This window comes from Chlorocebus sabaeus, chromosome 19 (genome assembly GCF_047675955.1).
Source record: "Chlorocebus sabaeus isolate Y175 chromosome 19, mChlSab1.0.hap1, whole genome shotgun sequence".
In the NCBI taxonomy this organism is placed as follows: domain Eukaryota; kingdom Metazoa; phylum Chordata; class Mammalia; order Primates; family Cercopithecidae; genus Chlorocebus; species Chlorocebus sabaeus.
The window spans coordinates 15,439,571-15,462,011 of record NC_132922.1 but is presented as its reverse complement, the minus strand read 5'-3'; the positions used below and the strand labels follow the sequence as shown (position 1 = coordinate 15,462,011).

Here is a 22,441-nt window from a genome sequence, read left to right as displayed (position 1 = left end):
CAGCTCCCACCCTGTGAAGTCCACCTCAATCTGCCCCGATTTAAGGTTGCAATCCACCGAGGCCTTCTTATGTTTCACAGTTCTCTGACTTCTGTATCTGCCCCATCTCTTCTGCCTCCAGGAGGAGAAAGTTCTCTACTTTCTTTTTTTTTTCTTTTCTTTCTTTTTTTTGAGACAGAGTCTTGCTCTGTCTTAGACTGCTCTGTCACCTAGGCTGGAGTGCAATTGTCAGGCCTCTGAGTCCAAGCCAAGCCATCGCATCCCCTGTGACTTGCACGTATATGCCCAGATGGCCTGAAGTAACTGAAGAATCACAAAAGAAGTGCAAATGCCCTGCCCCGCCTTAACTGATGACACTCCACCACAAAAGAAGTGAAAATGGCCGGTCCTTGCCTTAAGCGATGACATTATCTTGTGAAATTACTTTTCTTGGCTCATCCTGGCTCAAAAAGCTCCCCCACTGAGCACCTTGTGACCCCCACTCCTGCCCGCCAGAGAACCCCCCTTTGACTGTAATTTTCCTTTACCTACCCAAATCCTATAAAACGGCCCCACCCTTATCTCCCTTCACTGACTCTCTTTTCAGACTCAGCCCGCCTGCACCCAGGTGAAATAAACAGCCATGTTGCTCACACAAAGCCTGTTTGGTGGTCTCTTCACACGGACCAGCAATGGCATGATCTCGGTTCACTGCAACTTCTGCCTCCCAGGTTCAAGCAATTCTCCTGCCTCAGCTTCCCAAGTAGCTGGGACTACAGACACCTGCCACTATGGCCAGCTAATTTTTGTATTTTTTTAGTAGAGATGGGGGTTTCACCATGTTGGCCGGGCTGGTCTCGAATTCCTGACCTCACGTGATCCACCCACCTTGGCCTCCCAAAGTGCTGGGATTACAGGCATGAGGCACTGCACCTGGCTACTTTTTTATTCTTGAGACAGGGTCTTGCTGTTACCCAGGCTGGAGTGCAGTGGCATGATCATGGCTCACTGTAGCCTCCACCTCCTGGGCCCAAGCAATCCTCCCCACTAAGCCTCCCATGTAGCTAGGACCATAGGCATGTGCCGCCATACCTGGCTAATGATTTTATTTTTGTAGAAGTTCTCTATTTGTAAAAGCTCCTGTGATTAGACTGGTCTTACCCAGAGAAGCTAAGATAACCTCCCTATTTTAAGGTCTGTAACCATAATTACGTCTGCAAAGTGTAATCAAGTATTCCAAGGCAATGTAATATATTCACAGGTTCAGGTACTAGGGCGTGGGCATGGAGGGCCTATTCTGTCTACTGCGTCCTGAGTTTGGTAAGGATTACATGGCTGGCCGCAGTGGCTCACGCCTGTAATCCCAACACTTCGGGAGGCCGAGGCGGGCGGATCACAAGGTCAGGAGATCGAGACCATCTTGGCCAACATGGTGAAACCCCGTCTCTACTAAAATATAAAAAATTAGCCAGGCGTGGTGGTGCGCGCCTGTAGTTCCAGCTACTCGGGAGGCTGAGGCAGGAGAATGGCGTGAACCTGGGAGGCAGAGATTGCAGTGAGCTGAGATCACACCACTGCACTCTAGACTGTCAAAAGAGCGAGACTCCGTCTCAAAAAAAAAAAAAAAAAAAAAGGATTACATGAAACCGTGCTTGGGAGCGTGCTTGGCTCAGAACAGACCTCAAACAAGGTATCTTTCCGACTTCTACACCCATTTTTATCTTCTGTGGCTCTGCCCCCTCTGTCGGTCACTTTCCCTATTTCGCAGGCTTCCTCCATTAGGAACCCTAGCGTGTGCGCATGCGCTGTTGAGTGGGCTCCCATCTTCTATCCTCTGTAGTAGCCTTGTATCCCCAGCACGCACACAGAGCTGGCCTGTTCCAGCTGCCTAAGCATTCGGCTCTGAAAGGAGAGCCGGGAGAAGGAGGCGGTGGACTACTGACAGAATAAAGCTTTCATAGTGGACAGCAGACTGCACATTGAAAGATGCATCCTGGGAAAACAGGAGTAGTTGAGGAGAACACCGCAGGGTCCCTAGGGTCGCTATGTGTCCTACCTTGCTTCCCAAAGCTGAGGGTCTCCCCCAGGTATGAGCAAGGCAGGCTTTCGGTAGGGGAGAATTCATTTCCTGTTGTTGCCATAACAAGTCACAAACATCGTGCCTTAAAACAGCATGAATTTATTCCCTGGCATTCTGGAGGTCAGTAGTCCTAACATGAGTGGGCAGAGCTGCCTTCCTCTGGAGCTCCAGGAAAGAATCCATTTCCTCACCTTTTCTAGCTGCTGGAAGCTCCCCACATTCCTTGGTTGGTTGCTTCATCCTTCATCTTCTTTTTTCTTTTTTTTTTTTTTGAGACAGGGTCTGGCTCTGTTGCCCAGGCTGGAGTGCAGAGGCATGATCTCGGCTCACTGCAACCTCTGCCTCTTGGGTTCAGGTGATTCTCCTGCCTCAGCCTCCTGAGTAGCTGGAATTACAAGCATGCCGCACACCCAGCTAATTTTTGCCTGGATAATTATTGTATTTTTGGTAGACACGGGGTTTCACCATGTTGGTCAGGCTGGTCTTGAACTCCTGACCTCAGGTGATCTGCCCCCACTCAGCCTCCCAAAGTGCCGGGATTATAGGTGTGAGCCACCGGGCCTGGCCTCATCCTCCATCTTCAAAGCTAGCAGCATGACATCTCCCAGTCTCTCTATCCTCTGTTTTCCTTGTCACCTTCTGTATGTGCAACTGTCCAGCCTCCCTCTTATAAGGCCCAGGAGGATAATCCAAGATAATTCCCCATCTCAACATCCTTGACTTAATCATGTCTGCAAGATCCTTTTACTACATAAGGTAACAAAAAGGTAACCTATTCATAGGTTCTGGGGATTAGGATGTGGACATCTTTAAGGGGCTTTTTTTTTTGGCCCACCAGGAGGACAGAGAATAGCATTTGAATCATTCTGTTGCTTGACTAAAAAGAAGGGGAAGTCAGGAGGCTGAATCAGCATGTGAAAGGGCCACAGGCTCAGCCCTGGGACAGCAGAGAGGACCAGAACAGCTCTGACCTGGCCTCTTCCACCCCAGCAACCTCTGTGTGGGGGGTCTGTTCTAACTAAGTCTGGGGCTCCCAGAGAACAGTTAGAAAAGAGAGCAAGCCCGGACCGGGAGCCAGGAACCCTGGGTCTCTGGAGGCTCTCTTTCCAATGGGGGGCATAGCCTGGCCAAGTCCCTCCTGCTCTTGGGGGTCTCTGCTTCCCTGTGTTAAATAAAAAGGGTTCAGATCTCACGAGTTTTACCCTCTAGGGTCGCTGAATGGACAGACTCTGGATCTGTACATGCAAACTCATCTCCCCTAAACTCCTGGACCCTCTGTCAGAGGGATTGGGGTGTGGTAGTCAGGACTGTGGGGACTGGCTTCAAAGTGCCATAGTTTGAATCCTGGTTCTTCCATCATTAACTGTGTGACTTGGGAAAATGACTAATCCTCTTTGTCCCTCAGTGCTTATGTGGGCAAAATAGAGACGAAAATGATGATTGGCCATAGCTTGCAAGGCTGTTGTCAGGATGGGCTGAGATCGCGTGTATAAAGATCGCGTGGACATAGTAAATTCTCAATAAAGCCTGGTTAGAATGACAGTTTGGAATTGTAGCTTGGTTCCAGCCCAATCTATCAGTCCAGTAATATTACAGCCTAACAATATTATTTTTTCCCAGAAAGAGACGTTGAAGCGTCTATTCGTTCAGGCATGCATTCAGTATTAACTGTCTGTGACCTGCCAGGCACTGTTCCAGGAACTGGGAATTTACAAAGCAAAGTAGGCAAGGTCTCCATCTTTGTGCTTTACATGCCACTGCTGGGGCTCAGAAAGTGACACCAGGACAACTGGTGATTTGACATGATGACAGGCCTTAGGAGCTGCCTCAGGGTCAAAGTCCCTCGAAGCTTGTCTTGTTCCTCCGGCAAGAGCAGGGAGAGACTCTTTCTGGAATTTCCTTATCTGACCAAGAACACTTCTTTCCAAGAGAAATGCAATTGTATGAAGTCCTTTTTCTTTTGAGATGGAGTCTCGTTCTGTTGCCCAGGCTGGAGTGCAGTGGTGCTATCTCGGCTCACGGCAACCTCCTCCTCTGGGGTTCAAGCGATTCTCCTTCCTCAGCCTCCCAAAGTGCTGGGATTACAGGGGTGAGCCACCGTGCCCAGCCAATGTTAAGCCCTTTTTCTAGGAATCTCATCAGATATCCAGGAAAGATCCTGGAAAGAGAAAGAAACTGGGAGTCATCACCAGACCCAGACAGATTTACCCGATCTTCTGAGGGCAGTGCCCAGAGATAACCTGGGCGACTTTATCTGCCTAGGACAACCTTTGTTCCTGTGCAGCTTCACCTCCACCTTCCCTTAAAGTCTGCCTTTCACCTCCAGGGCCATTCCTTCTTGCTAATGATTTACTGACTTTCAAAAGAATTGTCTGTATTCCCTATCTCTCTTCTCCTCTATAAAAAAGGCTAGATAGCCACTGTACTGCACTGGGTTACAGGGTTACCATTCTTCTGTGATTACCCCATTACAATACATTTTTGTACGTCTTCTCCTCTTAACATGACTTTTGTCAGTTGATTTTCAGGGAACCTTCAGAGGACGAAGGGGAATTTTTTTCAAGGCCGTTAGCTCACCTTTGGGAGAATGATCCTTTCCAATACAATCTCAGAAGTGCCTCTGGGCTGTAGTGGCCCTACCTTGAATTCCAGGAAGTTGTTTTTTTGTTGTTGTTTTTTGTTTTTTTTTTTTGAGAGACAGGGTCTTGTTCTGTTGCCCAGGTTAGAATACAGTAGCGTGATCACAGCTCACTCCAGCCTCTACATCCCAGGCTCTAGCAAACCTCCAGCCTCAGCCTCTCAAGTAGCTAGGACCACAGGCATGTGCCACCATGCCCAGCTAATTTATTTTATATTTTATAGACACAGGGTCTCCCTATGTTGCCCAGGCCAGTCTCGAACTCAAAGCAATCTTCCCACCTCCACCTCCCAAAGTGCTGGGACTACAGGTGTGAGCTACCATGCCAGGCCTGAAAGCCATCTTATAAAAAAACAAAACAAAACATTAGAATGAGAATCATAGCATTGGGAAATGACTCTATAAAATCTATGAATCATCTGGTCCATTTGTTTTGTCCTCTGGGTTCACCCCATGACCCTCTTTTCCCCAAGTTCTCAGCAGTCCACCTCATGCAGAATTGATTCAATAGGCGATCAGCAAGGGCCAGCTCTGCTCTGGGCCCTGAGCAGGCACTGAGTATAAGTCAGACCTGAACGTGCCTGGAAGAGTGTCCCACGCATCCCAGCAGGGAAGCAGTTTGTATGACAGGTGTCCCAGTCCAGGCGGGCACCAGGTGCTGCCAGAGTGTGGAGGAGGCAGGCGGGGACTTAGTCTCCTCCCTGGGTTTGGACACTGGCTTTCTGCTTTATGTGTGACACCACTGCACCCCTCTGAGCCTCAGTTTCTCCATCTGTAAAATGGGAGCGATCTGCCCCCACAGGTCAGTTGTAGGGATGAACCATGAAAATACTAGAGTCTCTGTTTTTTGACAGGAACTAAAAAACTAGATCCTAAATGTACATTTAAAGGGGGTGTGAGGAGGCAAGCAGTCAGCAGAGGACTCCAGAAGGTGGCATTTTAGGGAGCTGGAGACAGCAGGGTCTGGGGTTGCTAAGTTCCTGATGTTACCCACCAGCCTCTTGCTCTGAGCAGCGCTGCCTCCCAGCTTTCTGGAACCTTCTGGGACGCCTGGGGTGCATCAAGTCCCAAAGGGACAGGGAGCAGAAGGGGGGGCTCTGGAAGGAGCAAAATCACACCCAGAGGCGTAGCTTCTCAGAGTTCCTTAAGGGGTGTGTGTGTGTGTGTGCGCGCGCGCGCGTGTGTGTTTTCTCTAAAAGTCTATGGCCAGACTTTGTTTCCCCAGGGTCATATGACTGCTCCTCTCTACCCCACACTGGCCCGGGGAGGGCCGGGCGCGGGCCCCTGCGGGTGTTGCAACGCCCGGCCAGAAAGTGGGCCTCAGCTGTTCCGCCTGGCCCACGTGACCCGCCGAGCATAAATGTGACCGGTCGGGGCTCCGGCACAGTCAGCGCCTGCCTCCTCTTGAGCGTCCTCAGAGCAGCCGCCGCCCGCGGAGCCAGCACGAACGAGCCCAGCACCGGCCGGATGGAGCGTCTGCAACCCGACAGGCAAGCGCGGGGCGCGGGACCGGCGCCTTTCCCTCCCCTCCCAGCCGGCGTCCCAGCCCCACTCGGGACACTGTCACGCAGCGACAGAGCCCGGGAGCCAGAAACTTGGGCTCTGGAGTCAGGAGGCGCGGGGTTCTGATGCTTCCTGTGCCCGTAGGGTGGTTGGAGGGAGGAACGGTGATTTACATGCCTGGCACCCTGGTATGTGGTTGGTGACCAAGATGGGAGTGTCCCTAGAGTATCCAGCCTTTGAGGTAGCCAGTGTTTGTTAAATCCAACTTTCGAGGTGTGTTTGGAGTTGCTCTCTGCTGAATCTAGATCTCTGGGGCTTCCCTGTGAGGGAGTCAATTTTGTTTTAATTCAACTTTTGAGGTGTGCTTGGAGCTGCTGTCTGCTGAATTTAGATCCCTGGGGCTCCGCTAGCCTGGCGGAGCATGCTTGGTTCTCTTAGTGGCATCTGTCCCTCACTAGTTACGGAGGACCTGAGCCAGACATCGCCCTGGCTACGCTGTTCCGCGTCTGACAGATAAGGATTGCCCAGTTCAGGGAGGCGACATGCCCTAGAGTACTCAGTCAGCAGGCGTCAGAACTGGGTGTTGAACCTTGGTCTGCCCACCTCCAGGTCTCGCTTGTTCCCTTCTTTCAAGAATTTCTTAGTATTTTTTTTTTTTTTTTTTTTTTTTTAACTCCTGGGCTCAAGCATCCTCCCACCTCAGCCTCCAGAGTTAGCTGGGACTCACAGGCGTGTGCCGCTTCTCCCAATAATTTGACCAGCTGTGTTGTAGAACAGGGGATGATGTTCCGGGAAGCAGGGCGGGAGAAAAGGGAAAAATGACAATTCTATGGGGGGGCAGGGATACGGACGCATGACAGAAATACTCCCGGAGAGACTTTTTCTTTAACTAAAGCAGAATTTTTCAGGCTTTTTAACCCTGACGTCTTCATGATGAGCATAACATGATAGGGGGGTCATGAGATTTGCATCTGAAACTGTAACAAAATAACTGAATTAAATATTGGGTCTAAAAGCCAATCAAAGGAATTACAAACTTTGAGATGCTCATTCATGGGGCTTCTGCTTTTTCCTGGGTTATGCTGTACTTCCTCCTCCTCTCCGCTGGGAACTACCGGTACCAGGATTCCCCCTTGGTTTGGGGGACTATGTATTATTTAGTGTTTTATTTTTATTTTTATTTTTTTGAGACAGAGTCTCGCTCTGTCGCCCAGGCTGGAGTGCAGTGGCCGGATCTCAGCTCACTGCCAGCTCTGCCTTCCGGGTTCACGCCATTCTCCTGCCTCAGCCTCCGAAGTAGCTGGGACTACAGGCGCCCGCCACCTCGCCCGGCTAGTGTTTTGTATTTTTTAGTAGAGACGGGGTTTCACCGTGTTAGCCAGGATGGTCTCAATCTCCTGACCTCGTGGTCCGCCCATCTCGGCCTCCCAAAGTGCTGGGATTACAGGCTGGAGCCACCGCGCCCGGCCTAGTTAGTGTTTTAATGACTGAAGAGTGTTTACAAGGCTGCAAGAGTCACCATGCCCAGCCTGAATTTGTTTTTCTGTTGTTGTTGATTCTGGGGTGTTTTTTTTTGCTTTTTTTTTTTTTTTTGAGATGGAGTCTTGCTCTGTTGCCCAGGCTGGAGTGCAGTGGTGTGATCTCGGCTCACTGCAACCTTCACTTCCTGGGTTCAAGCTATTCTCCTGCTACAGCCTCTCGAGTAGTTGGGATTACAGGCGCCCACCACCATACCTGGCTAATTGTTTTTTTGTTTTTTTTTTGTATTTTTAGTAGAGATAGGGTTTCACCAATGTTGGCCAGGCTGGGCTCAAACTCCTGACCTCAGGTGATCTGCCCGCCTTGGCCTCCCAAAATGCTAGGATTACAGGTGTGAGCCACCACGCTTGGCCCTTTCTTTTTCTTTTTCTTTTTTTTTTTTTTGAGATGGAGTTTCTCTGTCACCAAGGCTGGAGTGCAGTGGTGTGATCTCAGCTCACTGCAACATTTGCCTCTGGGGTTCAAGCAGTTATAGGCATAATCGCTGGGATTACAGGCATCCGCCACCATGCCCGGCTAATTTTGTATTTTTAGTAGAGATGGGGGTTCACCATGTTTGCCAGGCTGGTCTCGAACTCCTGACCTCAGGTGATCCGCCCACCTTGGCCTCCCAAAGTGCTGGGATTACAGGCGTGAGCCACTGCACCCAGCCACAAGGCTGTATCTTAAAGCGATTGGGAATGTGGCCTGAATAAGAATGGGAGTCCTTGGAGGCCTGCTTACAGGTGGGTGGCTCCCCCGAGCTCAGCAGTTGGGAAGGACCCCACCCCCAGCCAGCTTTGTGTTCACCATCCCATTTCCTCCTCAGCATGCCCCAGGATTTGTCAGAGGCCCTGAAGGAGGCCACCAAGGAGGTGCATACCCAGGCAGAGAATGCGGAGTTCATGAGGAACTTTCAGAAGGGCCAGGTGACCCGAGAGGGCTTCAAGGTATGTGACTTGGTGGGACTAGCCCTGGTGGAGGGTGTGGCAGGTGTGGGTGGGCCCAAGGCTCAGGCCAGTGGTTTAAGTGGGGATGCTGAGGGACCAGATGGGTATGTCCAATGGAATAATCTTAAAAATGATGACACTGAGGCTCAGAGAGGGAAGGTGAGTTACCCAAGGTCACACAGCAAGTTCAGCCTGCTCTGTAGTGTTGTGGAGGGACTGGGGCAGCAGTGCCATTGATTGAGCACTGGTTCCATGTTGGGCATTTTGTACACTTGGTTTGTAATCTGTGCTTCAACCCTGATGAGAAAGATGAGGACTGGAAGGCTCAGAGAGGTTAAGTGACTAACAGAAGGTCACACAGCCAGTAAATGGAAAAGGCTGAAATCAACCAAGACCGATGTTATTTCAGAGCTTGTACTCCTGACCTAACTCTAATTTGCCTCTGAAGATGAGGAGTAATATAGGTTGGAGCCTTAACAGAACCCTTTTCTTTTTTTTTTTTTTTTTTTTTGAGACAGCATCTTGCTCTGTCACCCAGGCTGGAGTGCAGTGGCCAGATCTCGGCTCACTGCAAGCTCCGCCTCCCGGGTTCACGCCATTCTCCTGCCTCAGCCTCCCGAGTAGCTGGGACTACAGGCGCCCGCCACCTCACCCAGCTAGTTTTTTGTATTTTTTAGTAGAGACGGGGTTTCACCGTGTTAGCCAGGATGGTCTCGATCTCCTGACCTCATGATCCACCCGTCTCGGCCTCCCAAAGTGCTGGGATTACAGGCTTGAGCCACCGCGCCCGGCAACAGAACCCTTTTCTAACAGTGAGACTGAGGGTGCCTCATCTAATCTCCCTAAGCCACCTTTTCCCCGTCTGTAAAAGAGGATTTCAACAGCAGGGTTTTCATAAGCACCCACTATATTGCCAGGTACTGATTTTGCTGTTTCCCAGCACTGTTGTGAAATTCATGCAAATAGAAGGAAGCACTTGACGAAGAACCGGGAAGATACTGGGTGTTAAAACATCAGTGTGGGGAAAGGCTTGTTCAGGTTGAACAGAGGGTGTGGGAGTGGGGAGTGGGGAGCTATATCCCACCACCTTCACCCGTCCCTTTTGCAATCTGTACCCTCTGCCACCCCCTACTTCCAACATGAGACATGCTTTATTTTTATTTTATTTTATTTTATTTCATTTCATTTGAGATAGAGTCTCACTCTGTTGCCCAGGCTGGAGTGCAATGGCAAGATCTCGGTGCCCTGAAACCTCTACCTTCTGGGTGCAAGCGATTCTCCTGCTTCAGCCTCCAGAGTAGCTGGGACTACAGATGCCCACCACCACGCCTGGCTAATTTTTATATATTTTTTTTTTTTAGTAAAGATGGGGTTTCACCATGTTGGCCAGGCTGGTCTTGTACTCCTGACCTCAGATGATCCATCTGCCCTGGCCTCCCAAAGTGCTGGGATTACAGGTGTGAGCCACCGCCCGACTGAGACATACATTAATTAGAAGAGATTTAACCTGTGGTTCCGGGCTGGGTGGGGCCCTTGGGCCCGTAATGGGTCTTCCTCATCCTCCTCCCCTCTCCATTAAAAAGATGAGGTATGCCCAGTTGCTGCAGTGTGGCTGAAGGCAGTGGGTGCAGGGAGGTGAGTGCTGGAATATCCTATCCCCAGCCAGCTTAGACTTTGGATTTTGCCTCTAAAGTCACAGGGTTCCAAGGAGACACCAAGATCCGTGAGAGAATCCAGTGCTCGCTTACATTAAGCTGGTGGACGTGGCAGTTATCACAGCCTTTCTCACGGGAGCGCTAAGTGCCAGGCTGCCCTCTGTGCTGGCCCAGACCCTCTCACTTAATCCTCACACCAGCCCCATCTAGTATGTGGCAGGTGAGGGAACGGACTAGCACAGTTGGCTAGCACAGTCACACAGACCTCTGACCATCTGCTCTAGGATAGGATAGGAAGCTGGGACCAGAGAGCGCAAGCTGGTCACCCGTGGTCACACAGCTAAGGACTGGCAGAGTTGGGGGAGAACCAGGTCAGTCACACTTAAAAACCCAGGCTCTTTTGTAGCAGGCTACCTGGCTTTCTGTCCCCTCATGGAATAGAGCTGCTTTGAATGTTTACACAGCTCAGAAATAACTTGGAAACTCCAACCTGAACTCCAACCTGAATTTGTCCTCCTTCAAATTCAAACGGGTGTATTAATGTGTAACGGGAGTTAGTGCCCCAATCCAAAGTACCTTCAGGACCTGTTGCCCCAGCCCAGCATCCAGAGGTGGTGGGGTTCAGAACAGGCCTCTAGGAAGGAGAATTGTGCCCTGTAATTGGTCACGCAGAGGTCAAAAGCCAGAAGCACATGGCCAATCTCCTTTAACCACTTTCATTTCAGCTATTCCCCTCTCCTGAGCCATAGCAATGCCCGGTCTTCAATCCAGTTTCATTTCTTACTAGCTGTGCAACCTCCATGTGTCATGCCCTCTCTAAGCCTTAGTTTCCTTTTCTGTAAAATGGGAATAGCAATTCCTTTGTTGGAGTTTTTTTTTTGTTTTTTTGTTTTTTTTTGAGACAGGGTCTTGCTCACTCTGTTCCCCAAGCCGGAGTACAGTGATATGATCACAGCTCACTGCAACCTTGAAATCCTGGGCTCAAGTGATCCCCCTGCCTTGGCCTCTGGAGTAGCTGGGACTACAGGCATGCAGCACCACACCTGGCTAATTTTTTTTTTTTTTTTTGAGTCAGAGTCTCACTCTGTCACCCAGGCTGGAGTGCAATGGCATGATCTTGACTCACTGCAACTTCTGCCTCCTGAGTTCAAGCAATTCTCCTGACTCAGCCTCCCGAGTAGCTGGGATTATAGGTGTCTGCCACCATGCCCGGCTAATTTTTGTGTTTTTTTTTTTTTTTTTTTTTTAGGCAGAGTCTTCACTCTGTCGCCCAGGCTGGAGTGCAGTGGCACCATCTCGGCTCACTGCAAGCTCCGCTCCCGGGTTCGTGCCATTCTCCTGCCTCAGCCTCCCGAGTAGCTGGGACTACAGGCGCCCGCCACCGTGCCCGGCTAATTTTCTTTTTGTATTTTAGTAGAGACGGGGTTTCACCGTGTTAGCCAGGATGGTCTCGATCTCCTGACCTCGTGATCCACCCGCCTCGGCCTCCCAAAGTGCAGGGATTACAGGCGTGAGCCACCGGCGCCCGGCCAATTTTTGTGTTTTTAGTGGAGATGGGGTTTCACATTGCCCAGGCTGGTCTCTTTGCTATGTTGGTCTTGAATTCCTGACCTCATGATCCCCCCGCCTCGGCCTCCCAAAGTGCTGGGATTACAGGTGTGAGCCACCACACCCAGCTGGCTAGTTTTTTAAATTTTTATGTATGTATGTATTTATTTATTTATTTTTTGAGACCGAGTCTTGCTCCGTCGCCCAGGCTGGAGTGCAGTGGCGTGATCTCAGCTCACTGCAAGCTCCGCCTCCCAGGTTCACACCATTCTCCTGCCTCAGCCTCTCAAGTAGTAGCTGGGATTACAGGCACCAGCCATCAAGCCCAGCTAATTTTTTTTGTATTTTTAGTAGAGACAGGGCTTCAGCGTGTTAGCCAGGATGGTCTCGATCTCCTGACGTCGTGATCCGCCCGCCTTGGCCTCCCAAAGTGCTGGGATTACAGGCGTAAGCCACCACGCCCGGTTTATTTTTTAATTTTTTTGAGAGGAGTCTTGCTCTGTCGCCCAGGTTGGAATGCATGGTGCTATCTCAGCTCACTGCAACCTCCACTTCCCGGGTTCATGCCATTCTCCTGCCTCAGCCTCCCAAGTAGCTGGGACTATAGGCGCCTGCCACCATGCCCGGCTAATTTTTCTGTACTTTTAGTGGAGACATGGTGTCACCATGTTAACCAGGATGGTCTTGATCTCCTGACCTTGTGATCTGCCCGCCTCGGCCTCCCAAAGTGCTGGGATTACAGGCGTGAGCCACCGCGCCCGGCCCCAGCCAGCTAGTTTTTTAAAAGAATTTTTTGTAGAGGTGGGTTTTGGGCTATGTTGCCCAGGCTGTTCTCAGACTCCTGGCTTTAAGCAGTCCTCCCACCTTAGCCTCCCAAAGTGCAGGGATTACAGGGGTTTGAGCCACCGTGCCAGGCCAGTTTGTTGGATCTTTAGATAAGGATTCCATTAGGTTGCTTGTTTTGCCCAGTGGGGTAAAAGGGTTTTAGGCTGAGAAAGTGCATGATCGTCTTTTTCTCTTATAAAAATCCCTCTGGCTGCTGTGTGAAGAGGACTGTAGTGAGGGGTGGCAGAAGGACTCAGAGCCCAGCTGAGAAGTGATGAGGGCCTTTCCAAAGGCAGTAGTGAAGGGGACGGACAGAGGTGGGGGTCTTCTATGTGGCTGGCGGCCTGACCTGCTCACTCTGCTTTCAGCTGGTGATGGCCTCCCTGTACCACATCTATGTGGCCCTGGAGGAGGAGATTGAGCGCAACAAGGAGAGCCCAGTCTTTGCCCCTGTCTACTTCCCAGAAGAGCTGCACCGCAAGGCCGCCCTGGAGCAGGATCTGGCCTTCTGGTACGGGCCCCGCTGGCAGGAAGTCATCCCCTACACACCAGCAATGCAGCGCTATGTGAAGCGGCTCCACGAGGTGGGGCGCACAGAGCCCGAGCTGCTGGTGGCCCACGCCTACACCCGCTACCTGGGTGACCTGTCTGGGGGCCAGATGCTCAAGAAGATTGCTCAGAAAGCCCTGGACCTGCCCAGCGCTGGCGAGGGCCTGGCCTTCTTCACCTTCCCCAACATTGCCAGTGCCACCAAGTTCAAGCAGCTCTACCGCTCCCGCATGAACTCCCTGGAGATGACTCCCGCGGTCAGGCAGAGGGTGATAGAAGAGGCCAAGACCGCGTTCCTGCTCAACATCCAGGTGAGGCTTGGGCAGCCTGGGGCAGCCTCTGCTTCCCCCCACTGTTCCTCCAAGGGATCCTTCTCATTGTAGGGAAGAGTGGTATGGGTCATGGTTAACACAGGGAACCAGGGTTCCAGCACTGCTGCCACTTACTAGCTGGGTGATCTTGGGCAAATGCCTTAATCTCTCTGTACCTCAGTTTCCCTATCTGTAAAATAGGGATAATAATGGTACCTACATCTTAGACTTATAAGGCTTGAGTGAGTTTACAGCAGTAAAGTCCCCACATCAGTGTCTGGCACAAGAGGAAGCCCTCAAATTTTCACTACTGTCATAATGGGACATGAGAATCCGTTGTAGCTCTCCGTGACAACGGTCTGTGGCAACGTATAAGTTGTGTGTGCACTAGTGTGGAGCCAGGTTGGCACTCCCAGGGTTACAGGTGGCCTCTGCCATCCAGGGACTCAGCCTAGCCAAAGAGGTTTACCTCTTTCTACAAGTGTCTCAAATCCAGGGGAAGGTGGGGTGTGGGCAAAGCCTGGAAGGATGAATTCTTGGGCAGAGGTGGAGGGGATCCTTCTAACCAGATGTCATAGAGCCTTCTCTCTCTGCCAGCCCCTGGAGGTGCCATGGGGCCTGGGGCTAGGGCTCATGCCCTCCTGGCTCCCTAATCCTAACCTTGGATTGCAGAAGATTCTGGTCCTGGCCCGTGTTACAGAACAAGGCCTTTCCCTTCCCCCCCACCCCCTCAGAAAATCCAATCAGTCTTGGAGGAAGAAAATCTGTTTTTCAGGGAAGTGTAGTCAAAAGAAAAGGGAGGCCAGGTACAGTGGCTCACGCCTGTAATCCCAGCTCTTTGGGAAGCCAAGGTGGGTGGATTGCTTGAGCTCAGGAGTTTCAGACCAGCCTGAGCAACATGGCAAGACCCTGTCTCTATCAAAAAAAAAAAAAAAATTAAAAAAATTTTTTTAAAGAAAAGGGATTTGGGGTCAGAACTGGCTCTCAGGCTCGCGCCTATAATACCAACACTTTGGGAGGCCAAAGCAGGAAAGTGGCTTGAGCCCAGGAGTTTGAGGCCAGCCCTGGTATAGTGAGACCCCATCTCTACACAAAAATGAAAAAAAAAAAGCCAGATATAGTAGCGTGCAGCTGTAGTCCCAGCTACTTGGGAGGCTGAGGTGGGAGGATTGCTTGAGCCCAGGAGGTCAAGGCTACAGTGAGCCATGATAGTGCTACTGCACGCCAGCCTGGGCAACGGCAACAAAGCAAGACTCTGTCTCAAAAATAAAAACAAACAAAAAAACGGCTCTTGGTGCCTGACCTCTGGGTCAGTCATTGGGCAAAGCATTTAACCTGTAGGAGCTACAGTTTCCTCATCTGCAAGGCTAACAAATACCATTCAGCACACCTCACCAAGGCTGAATTTAGCAAATCTAAATTCAAGGGAAGAAAGCAGCCGCAGAAAAGTGCACGTACAAGGATATCACTTAATAGTATTTCAAAACAAGCAACGCAGCCTCTTGCACGGAGACACGGGCTAAGGACATGGGTGGCCACAGTGATCCAGGATCATTGTTATCAGTTGGGAGGGCAAGAGCAGGCAGGGGAGTCAATTGGGCTTGGAACATCTTATCTCTTAAGGTGGATGAAAGGGACATGAATTTTATTTATTTATTTATTTATTTATTTATTTATTTAAGACAGAGTCTCACCCTGTCACCCAGGCTGGAGTGCAATGGCGCGATCTCGGCTCACTGCAACCTCCGCCTACCAGGTTCAAGCAATTTTCCTGCCTCAGCCTCCCGAGTAACTGGGATTACAGGCATGCGCCACCACACCCAGCTAATTTTTTGTATCTTTAGTAGAGATGGGGTTTCACTATGTTGGCCAGGCTGGTCTCAAACTCCTGACCTCGTGATGTGCCCGCCTTGGCCTCCGAAAGTGCTGGGATTACAGGCGTGAGCCACTGCGCCTGGCCAATATTTCTCTTACCATCTTGTTATTTCCAAAATACTTCCTAACACAACTTAAGGTCTTAAGGTCCTACCTTCAGCTGGGACCTGGCAGCATCTCTCACTGAGATAGGGATGTGTGTCTTTTGTCTTTTAGCTCTTTGAGGAGTTGCAGGAGCTGCTGACACATGACACCAAGGACCAGAGCCCCTCACAGGCACCAGGGCTTCGCCAGCGGGCCAGCAACAAAGCGCAAGGTGAGAGCATCCAGGGAGGGGCATTTCCTCTGGGCTACAGATGGAGAGGGACCTGACTGTCTGACTCTAGTATCTCTACTCTTTTTTTTTATTATTATTTTTTATTGTTTTTTGAGACGGAGTCTCACTCTGTCGCCCCAGCTGGAGTGCAGTGGTGCGATCTCAGCTCACTGCAAGCTCCGTCTCCCAGGTTCACGCCATTCTCCTGCCTCAGCCTCCCGAGTAGCTGGGACTACCGGTGCCTGCCACCACGCCCGGCTAATTTTTTTTGTATTTTTAGTAGAGACGGGGTTTCCCCGTGTTGCCAGGGTGGTCTCGATTTCCTGACCTCGGGATCCACACACCTCGGCCTCCCAAAGTGTTGGGATTACAGGCGTGAGCCACCGCACCCAGCCTTAGTATCTCTACTCTTCTGTTTTCTGAATGTTTGCTGGTGGTGGGTGTTGTTTCCTGCTGCCTCACCTCACTGCCCCTGTAAGGACAGGTTCCCCCTATGTTGCCCAGGCCAGTCTTGAACACTTGACTTCAAGCGATCCTCCTGCCTCTGCCTCCCCAAGTGCTGCAATTACAGGCAAGAGCCACCATACCAGCTTGAATGTGTTTTTGGGTGGTGGTGGTTGTTTTTTGAGATAGAGTCTCGCCCAGGCTAGAGTGCAGTGGTGCTATCTCAGCTCACTGCAACCTCCGCCTCCCGGGTTCAAGCAATTCTCCTGCCTCAGCCTCCCGGGTAGCTGGGATTACAGGCACCCACCATCATGCCCGGCTAATTTTTTTTGTATGTTTAGCAGAGATGGGGTTGTACCATGTTGGCCAGGCTGGTCTCGAACTCCTGACCTCAGGTGACCCGCCCACCTCGGCCTCCCAAAGTGCTGAGATTACAGGCATGAGCCACTGCGCCCGGCCGCCTGCATGTTTTTGTATGAGAAGTGGAGGGCAGGCAAAAGGACCTGGGGTCAACCTTCAGTGTGTGGCTCTGGGCAAGCCATGAGACTTCTCCCTGCCTTAGTTTCCCCACCTGGAAAATCCAGTGAGGTTCAGCTACTTCTAGTTCACTGGCTCAGAAGTATACAAGAACTCCTCAGAAATCATGGGAAACTCCCGCACCCTTAATTTAGACTCCTTTTTAGGCTTTTGGTCCCCTGATGTGGGCCAGGGAGGTGGGGACCTGTATCCAGCTATGAACCCACCACAGGGAGATGTCCCTTCCGAGTCTTGTTGTGTGTGAGCCCCTCCCTCAAGAATGATCAAGGCTGGCTGCATAGAGAACATCTTGGAAACTTCCAAAAAGACCAAAGTGCTCCACAAAAATGTACCCTCACTAAGCCTAAAACACTGAGGCAGGGAGTGTGACTTTGGGATGGGTAGCAATAAAGAGATAAGGCTTAGCTACTTCCTGGCAGGTTATATTAGGCCTCCCCTCCTGTGCCACCCTAACCTGGCTTGTGGCTTTCTCACTTGTGCCAGACCACACAGACCCCTCTACTGGGGGGTTGTAACCCCGGAGGGCTTGGCTATGTGGTGGGGTAGGGAGACGTCACCCTAATGCAGCAGTTCTCAAAGTGTGGTGTCCTGCCTGTGGCGGGTGGTAGTCCTAGTATCCCCTCAAGGGGGTCTGTGAGGACAAAGCTGTTTTTATAACACTACTACTATTTTTTTGCTTTTTTTTTTTTTTTTTTTTTGAGACAGGGTCTTGCTGTGTCACCCAGGCTGGAGTGTAGTGGCACAAACACAGCTCACTGCAGCTTCGACTCCCAGGTTCAAGCGATTCTCCCACCTCAGTCTCCTGAGTAACTGGGACTACAGGCATGTGCCACCACACCCAGATTTTTTGTTTTTGGCTTTTTAAAAAAACTCTATTTTCTCATGAATATGTGTTGGCATTTTCCAAAGGTTATGTGACATGTGATGCTCTCTCATGGATTTGATGGCTCATGGAATGTGTGCCTGTATATTTGTATATGTTAAGAATTTCTCAGTTTTGGCTGGGCACAGTGGCTCATGCCTGTAATCCCAGTACTTTGGGAGACTGAGGCAGGGGGATCACTTGAGGTCAGGAGTTTGAGACCAGCCTGGCCAACGTGGTGAGACCCCATCTCTACTAAAATATAAAAATTAGCTGGGCACGATGGTGCACACCTGTAATCCCAGCTACTCGGGAGGCTGAGGCAGGAGAATCTCTTGAGTCTGGGAGGCAGAGGTTGCAGTGAGCTGAGATTGTACCACTGTACTCTAGCCTGGGCAACAGAGCAAGACTCCATCTCAAAAAAAAAAAAGAAAAAAAGAAAAAAAGAAAAGAAAGAATTTCTCAGTTGTAATTTCTAATTTTGTAAATAGTGATAGCTATACTCATACAAACAAAAGCTTTTCTGGATCCTTGGTTGGATTTGAGTATAAAGGGGTTTTGGAATGAAAACATTTGAGAACTATACCCCTAATACATCAGAAGGAGCAGGAGCCTTTAATATGAACACCACATGTCAATGTCACAGTGTACCTGCTTGCTTGTACTTCCTGTGACCGCAGCCCTGGGCCACCAGACCTACAGCCCTATTTTCTCTGGGAAAGCCCCTCTCATAGCCCAGGGCGGGGCTAGGATTCAAACCCAGCTGTTCTGGCTCCAGAGACCTGTCCTGGACTCTGTCCTCCTTCTAAAGACCTAGGAGCACCCACTCTGTGCCTGAGGAGGAGGCAGGTGGCACATCTACCCAGGCTGCATGGCTGGCTCTGGCCTATCATATTTTAATAACCAGGGGTGGGACTGAACTTGAATTTTGACCTCAGAGCTCCTGCTTTCTAGCTCCTGCTCCATCATCACCATACTTAGCAAATGTGTGAGTCTGAGAGGAAGATTTACAGCTCGGACCTAATCGCTGGCAAAGTTTAAGGAGAAGAAAGGGAGCAGGCAGAAGTCTGAAAACCATGCCTGGGCCCAAGAATGTTTTCACAATGTGGCCTGGCTGCACAGGGAATAACAGACAGCTTGGAGAAGTAGTGAGCTGCCTGTCTTTGAAGGTATTCAAGCAGTGGCTAGAGGGACACCTGTTTGTGGTCTTGCAGAATCCTGGCGTTGAGCAGGGACTGTACCACAGATCCTGAGGCCACTCTGCTTTGCTTTTCTATGACATCAGACACCCTGATGCATGCCCACCTGTTATTGACCTTGCCCCATTTTCTCTTTCAGACTCTGCGCCCGTGGAGACTCCCAGAGGGAAGCCCCAGCTCAACACCCGCTCCCAGGCTCCGCTTCTCCGATGGGTCCTTACGTTCAGCTTTCTGGTGGCAACAGTTGCCGTAGGGCTTTATGCCATGTGAATGCAGGCATGCTGGCTCCCAGGGCCATGAACTTTGTCCAGTGGAAGGCCTTCTTTCTAGAGAGGGAGATCTCTTAGCTGGCTTCCTTATCGTGGGCACTGGAGGCTTTCAGGGCCTCTATCCCTCTCACTGTGTCCCTCTCTCTGGAAAGCAGGAAGGAGCCTATGGCATCTTCCCCAACAAAAAGCACATCCAGCCAACGGCCTAAACTTCAGAGTGGGCCAAAGGATCCAGCCCTGCCCTTCAGCATCCTCAGTTCCTGCAGCAGAGCCTAGAAGATAGCCTAGATGTGGCAGCTGTCTCAAACCTCCAAAAGTCCTGAGTTTGAAGTATCCTTGTTGACACGGCCATGACCACTTTCCCCGTGGGCCATGGCAGTTTTTACATAAAACTGAAAAGATGTTGTGTCTTGTGTTTTTGTCTTATTTTTGTTGGAGCCACTCTGTTCCTGGCTCAGCCTCAAATGCAGTATTTTTGTTGTGTTCTATTGTTTTTATAGCAGGGTTGGGTGGTTTTTGAGCCATGCGTGGGTGGGGAGGGAGGTGTTTAACGGCACTGTGGCCTTGGTCTAACTTTTGTGTGAAATAATAAACAACATTGTCTGATAGTAACTTGAAGTATTGTTCATGGGTTTTGTTATTCTTGGGGAGCTGACCTTTGCCTCCCTGGCTTCTTGCATGCTCTGTAGGAGAGGTAGTGATGGGGGGTTGGCAGGAGCTGGTCTGTTTGAGAATACAGAAGGTGAGCTTTTCTTTTTATCTTTTTTTTTTTTTTTTTGAGACGGAGTCTTGCTCTGTGCCCCAGGCTGGAGTGCAGTGGCGCGATATCGGCTCACTGCAAGCTCCGCCCCCCGGGTTCACGCCATTCTCCTGCCTCAGCCTCCCGAGTAGCTGGGACTATAGGCGTCCGCCACCACGCCCGGCTAGTTTTTTGTATTTTTTAGTAGAGACGGGGTTTCACTGTGTTAGCCAGGATGGTCTCGATCTCCTGACCTTGTGATCCGCCCGCCTCGGCCTCCCAAAGTGCTGGGATTATAGGCTTGAGCCACCGCGCCCGGCCTTATCTTTTTTTTTTGAGACGGAGTCTCACTCTGTTGTCCAAGCTGGAGTGCAATGGCGCAATCTTGGCCCACTGCAACCTCTGCCTCCCGGATTCAATCGATTCTCCTGCCTCAGCCTCCTGAGTAGCTGGGATTACAGACATTCATCACCATGCCCGGCTAATTTTTGTAATTTTAGTAGAGATGGGGTTTCACCATATTAGCCAGGCTGGTCTCGAACTCCCGACCTCTGGTGGTCCACCTGCTTCAGCCTCCCAAGGTGCTGGGATTACAGGCGTGAGCCACTGTGCCCGGCCCAGGAGGTGAGCTTTAAGCAGCTGGTGGGCGAATATTTGTGTTGAACCCTGCTTGATGCAAGATTCGCCTTTATGGAGGATGGGGTTGCCCTGTTTGGCTGAAATGAGCAGATTCTGGGGCAAAATTTGTATTTTCTGTCCAGTGACAGGGACTGGAGTGAAATTCTTAGGTTCAAATTCCTGCTACACCACTTTGAGGTTAGTCACTTAACCTCTCTGGGGCTCCATTTTATCACTGGTGACATGAATACAGTGATACCTAACTCACCTATCTTGTCCTGAGAAGCAAATGAGATGCATGTGAAATGCCAACGCCATACACGGTTAGCTACTATTATGCAAAGAAGGAGACCAGTGTTTGGTGATTCTTGTACTGCGGAGTCACCTCATCTATGGCATCCCTACGTTCAGGGGGTGTTACCACTGTCTGATGGTCAGGATGGATTTCACTGATGTCTACAGCTCTAAAACCTAAACCCTTCCCTACGGCCCTAAATCAAGAAAATACTGAATATGTAGCCTCCCAATCTGGGAAAGTGAAAACCCTTTGCTGAAGGTGTCCTGGGCAGAGCACAGGACAATTTTTTTTTTTTTTTTTTTGAGACAGGGTCTGGCTTTGTCATCCACATTGGAGTGTAGCGGTGCGATCTTGGCTCACTGCAACCTCCACCTCTTGGGCTTCAGCCATCCTCTGGTCTCAGCCTCCTGAGTAGCTGGGACTACAAGTGCACGCCACCATGCCCAGGTAATTTTTGTATCTTTTTGTAGAGACGGGGTTTTGCTATGTTGCCCAGGCTGGTCTCAAACTTCTGAACTAAAGTGATCCTCCCACTTTGGCTTCACAAAATGCTGGGATTACAGGCGTGAGTCACTGTGCCTGGCCAAGGTGATTTTTTTTCTTTTTTTGAGACGGAGTCTCATTCTGTTGTCCAGGCTGGAGTGCAGTGGCACGATCTCAGTTCACTGCAACCTCTGCCACCCAGGTTCAAGCAATTCTGCCTCAGCCTCCCAAGTAGCTGGGATTACAGGCGCCTGCTACTGCGCCTGGCTAATTTTTTTAGTTTTAGTAGAGACAAGGTTTCACCATGTTGGCCATGCTGGTCTTGAACTCTGGACCTTGTGATCCACCCGCCTCAGCCTCCCAAAGTGCTGGGATTACAGGTGTAAGCCACTGTGGCCAGCCAAGATGTTTGTTTATAGGACCAGTACCTGAGGACTGGGAGTCGGGAGACCTTTGTCCCTAGTCTGACTATTCCACTTCAAGGCTCATTTTGTTCACTGGTAAAATGAGAAGAATACACATACCTTTCACAGCTGGTGGGAGGATCCAGCGGTGTCCAAACACCAGTCTGCGCATGGTGGCATCAGAATTACTTGGAGATACTTAACCACGGAATCCAGGGCTCCACATGGAGAGACCCTAACTCTGGAGACCTGGGATGGGGCTCTAGAATTGTTTTTTTTTTTTTTTTTGAGATGGAGTCTCACTCTGTCGCCCAAGCTGGAGTGCAGTGGCACGATCTCGGCTCACTGCAAGCTCTGCCTCCTGGGTTCACGCCATTCTCCCGCCTCAGCCTCCCGAATAGCTGGGACTACAGGCGTCCGCTACCACGTCCGGCTAATTTTTTGTATGTATGTATGTATGTATGTATGTATGTATGTATGTATGTATTTATTTATTTATTTTTTTTTTGAGACAGAGTCTCGCTGTGTCGCCCAGGCTGGAGTGCAGTGACCGGATCTCAGCTCACTGCAAGCTCCGCCTCCCGGGTTCACGCCATTCTCCTGCCTCAGCCTCCCGAGTAGCTGGGACCACAGACGCCCGCCACCTCGCCCGGCTAGTTTTTTGTATTTTTTAGTAGAGACGGGGTTTCACCGTGTTAGCCAGGATGGTCTCGATCTCCTGACCTCGTGATCCGCCCGTCTCGGCCTCCCAAAGTGCTGAGATTACAGGCGTGAGCCACCGCGCCCGGCCGTATGTATGTATTTATTTATTTAAAAAAATTTTTTTTTTGAGACGGAGTCT

At 50.5% G+C, this 22,441-nt stretch overlaps 1 protein-coding gene across 1 annotated transcript; it reads left to right on the top strand.

Moving 5' to 3' along the window:
- Nucleotides 1-5,927: 5,927 nt before the first annotated feature.
- On the top strand, nucleotides 5,928-19,676 carry HMOX1 (heme oxygenase 1). Its single transcript, XM_007975600.3, has 5 exons — nucleotides 5,928-6,187; nucleotides 8,548-8,668; nucleotides 13,065-13,556; nucleotides 15,648-15,747; nucleotides 18,929-19,676. Exons 1-5 carry the CDS (start codon nucleotides 6,165-6,167, stop codon nucleotides 19,057-19,059), a joined length of 867 nt encoding a protein of 288 aa, XP_007973791.1. The 5' UTR covers nucleotides 5,928-6,164; the 3' UTR covers nucleotides 19,060-19,676.
- The last annotated feature ends 2,765 nt before the right edge of the window (nucleotides 19,677-22,441 follow it).

Excerpts from the sequence above, each read along its gene's own strand:
- HMOX1 (XM_007975600.3), top strand. The coding sequence starts at position 6,165 with ATGGAGCGTCTGCAACCCGACAG. Across the intron at positions 6,188-8,547 it reads GAGCGTCTGCAACCCGACAG|CATGCCCCAGGATTTGTCAG; the intron begins GCAAGCGCGGGG and ends TTTCCTCCTCAG. Across the intron at positions 8,669-13,064 it reads TGACCCGAGAGGGCTTCAAG|CTGGTGATGGCCTCCCTGTA; the intron begins GTATGTGACTTG and ends CTCTGCTTTCAG.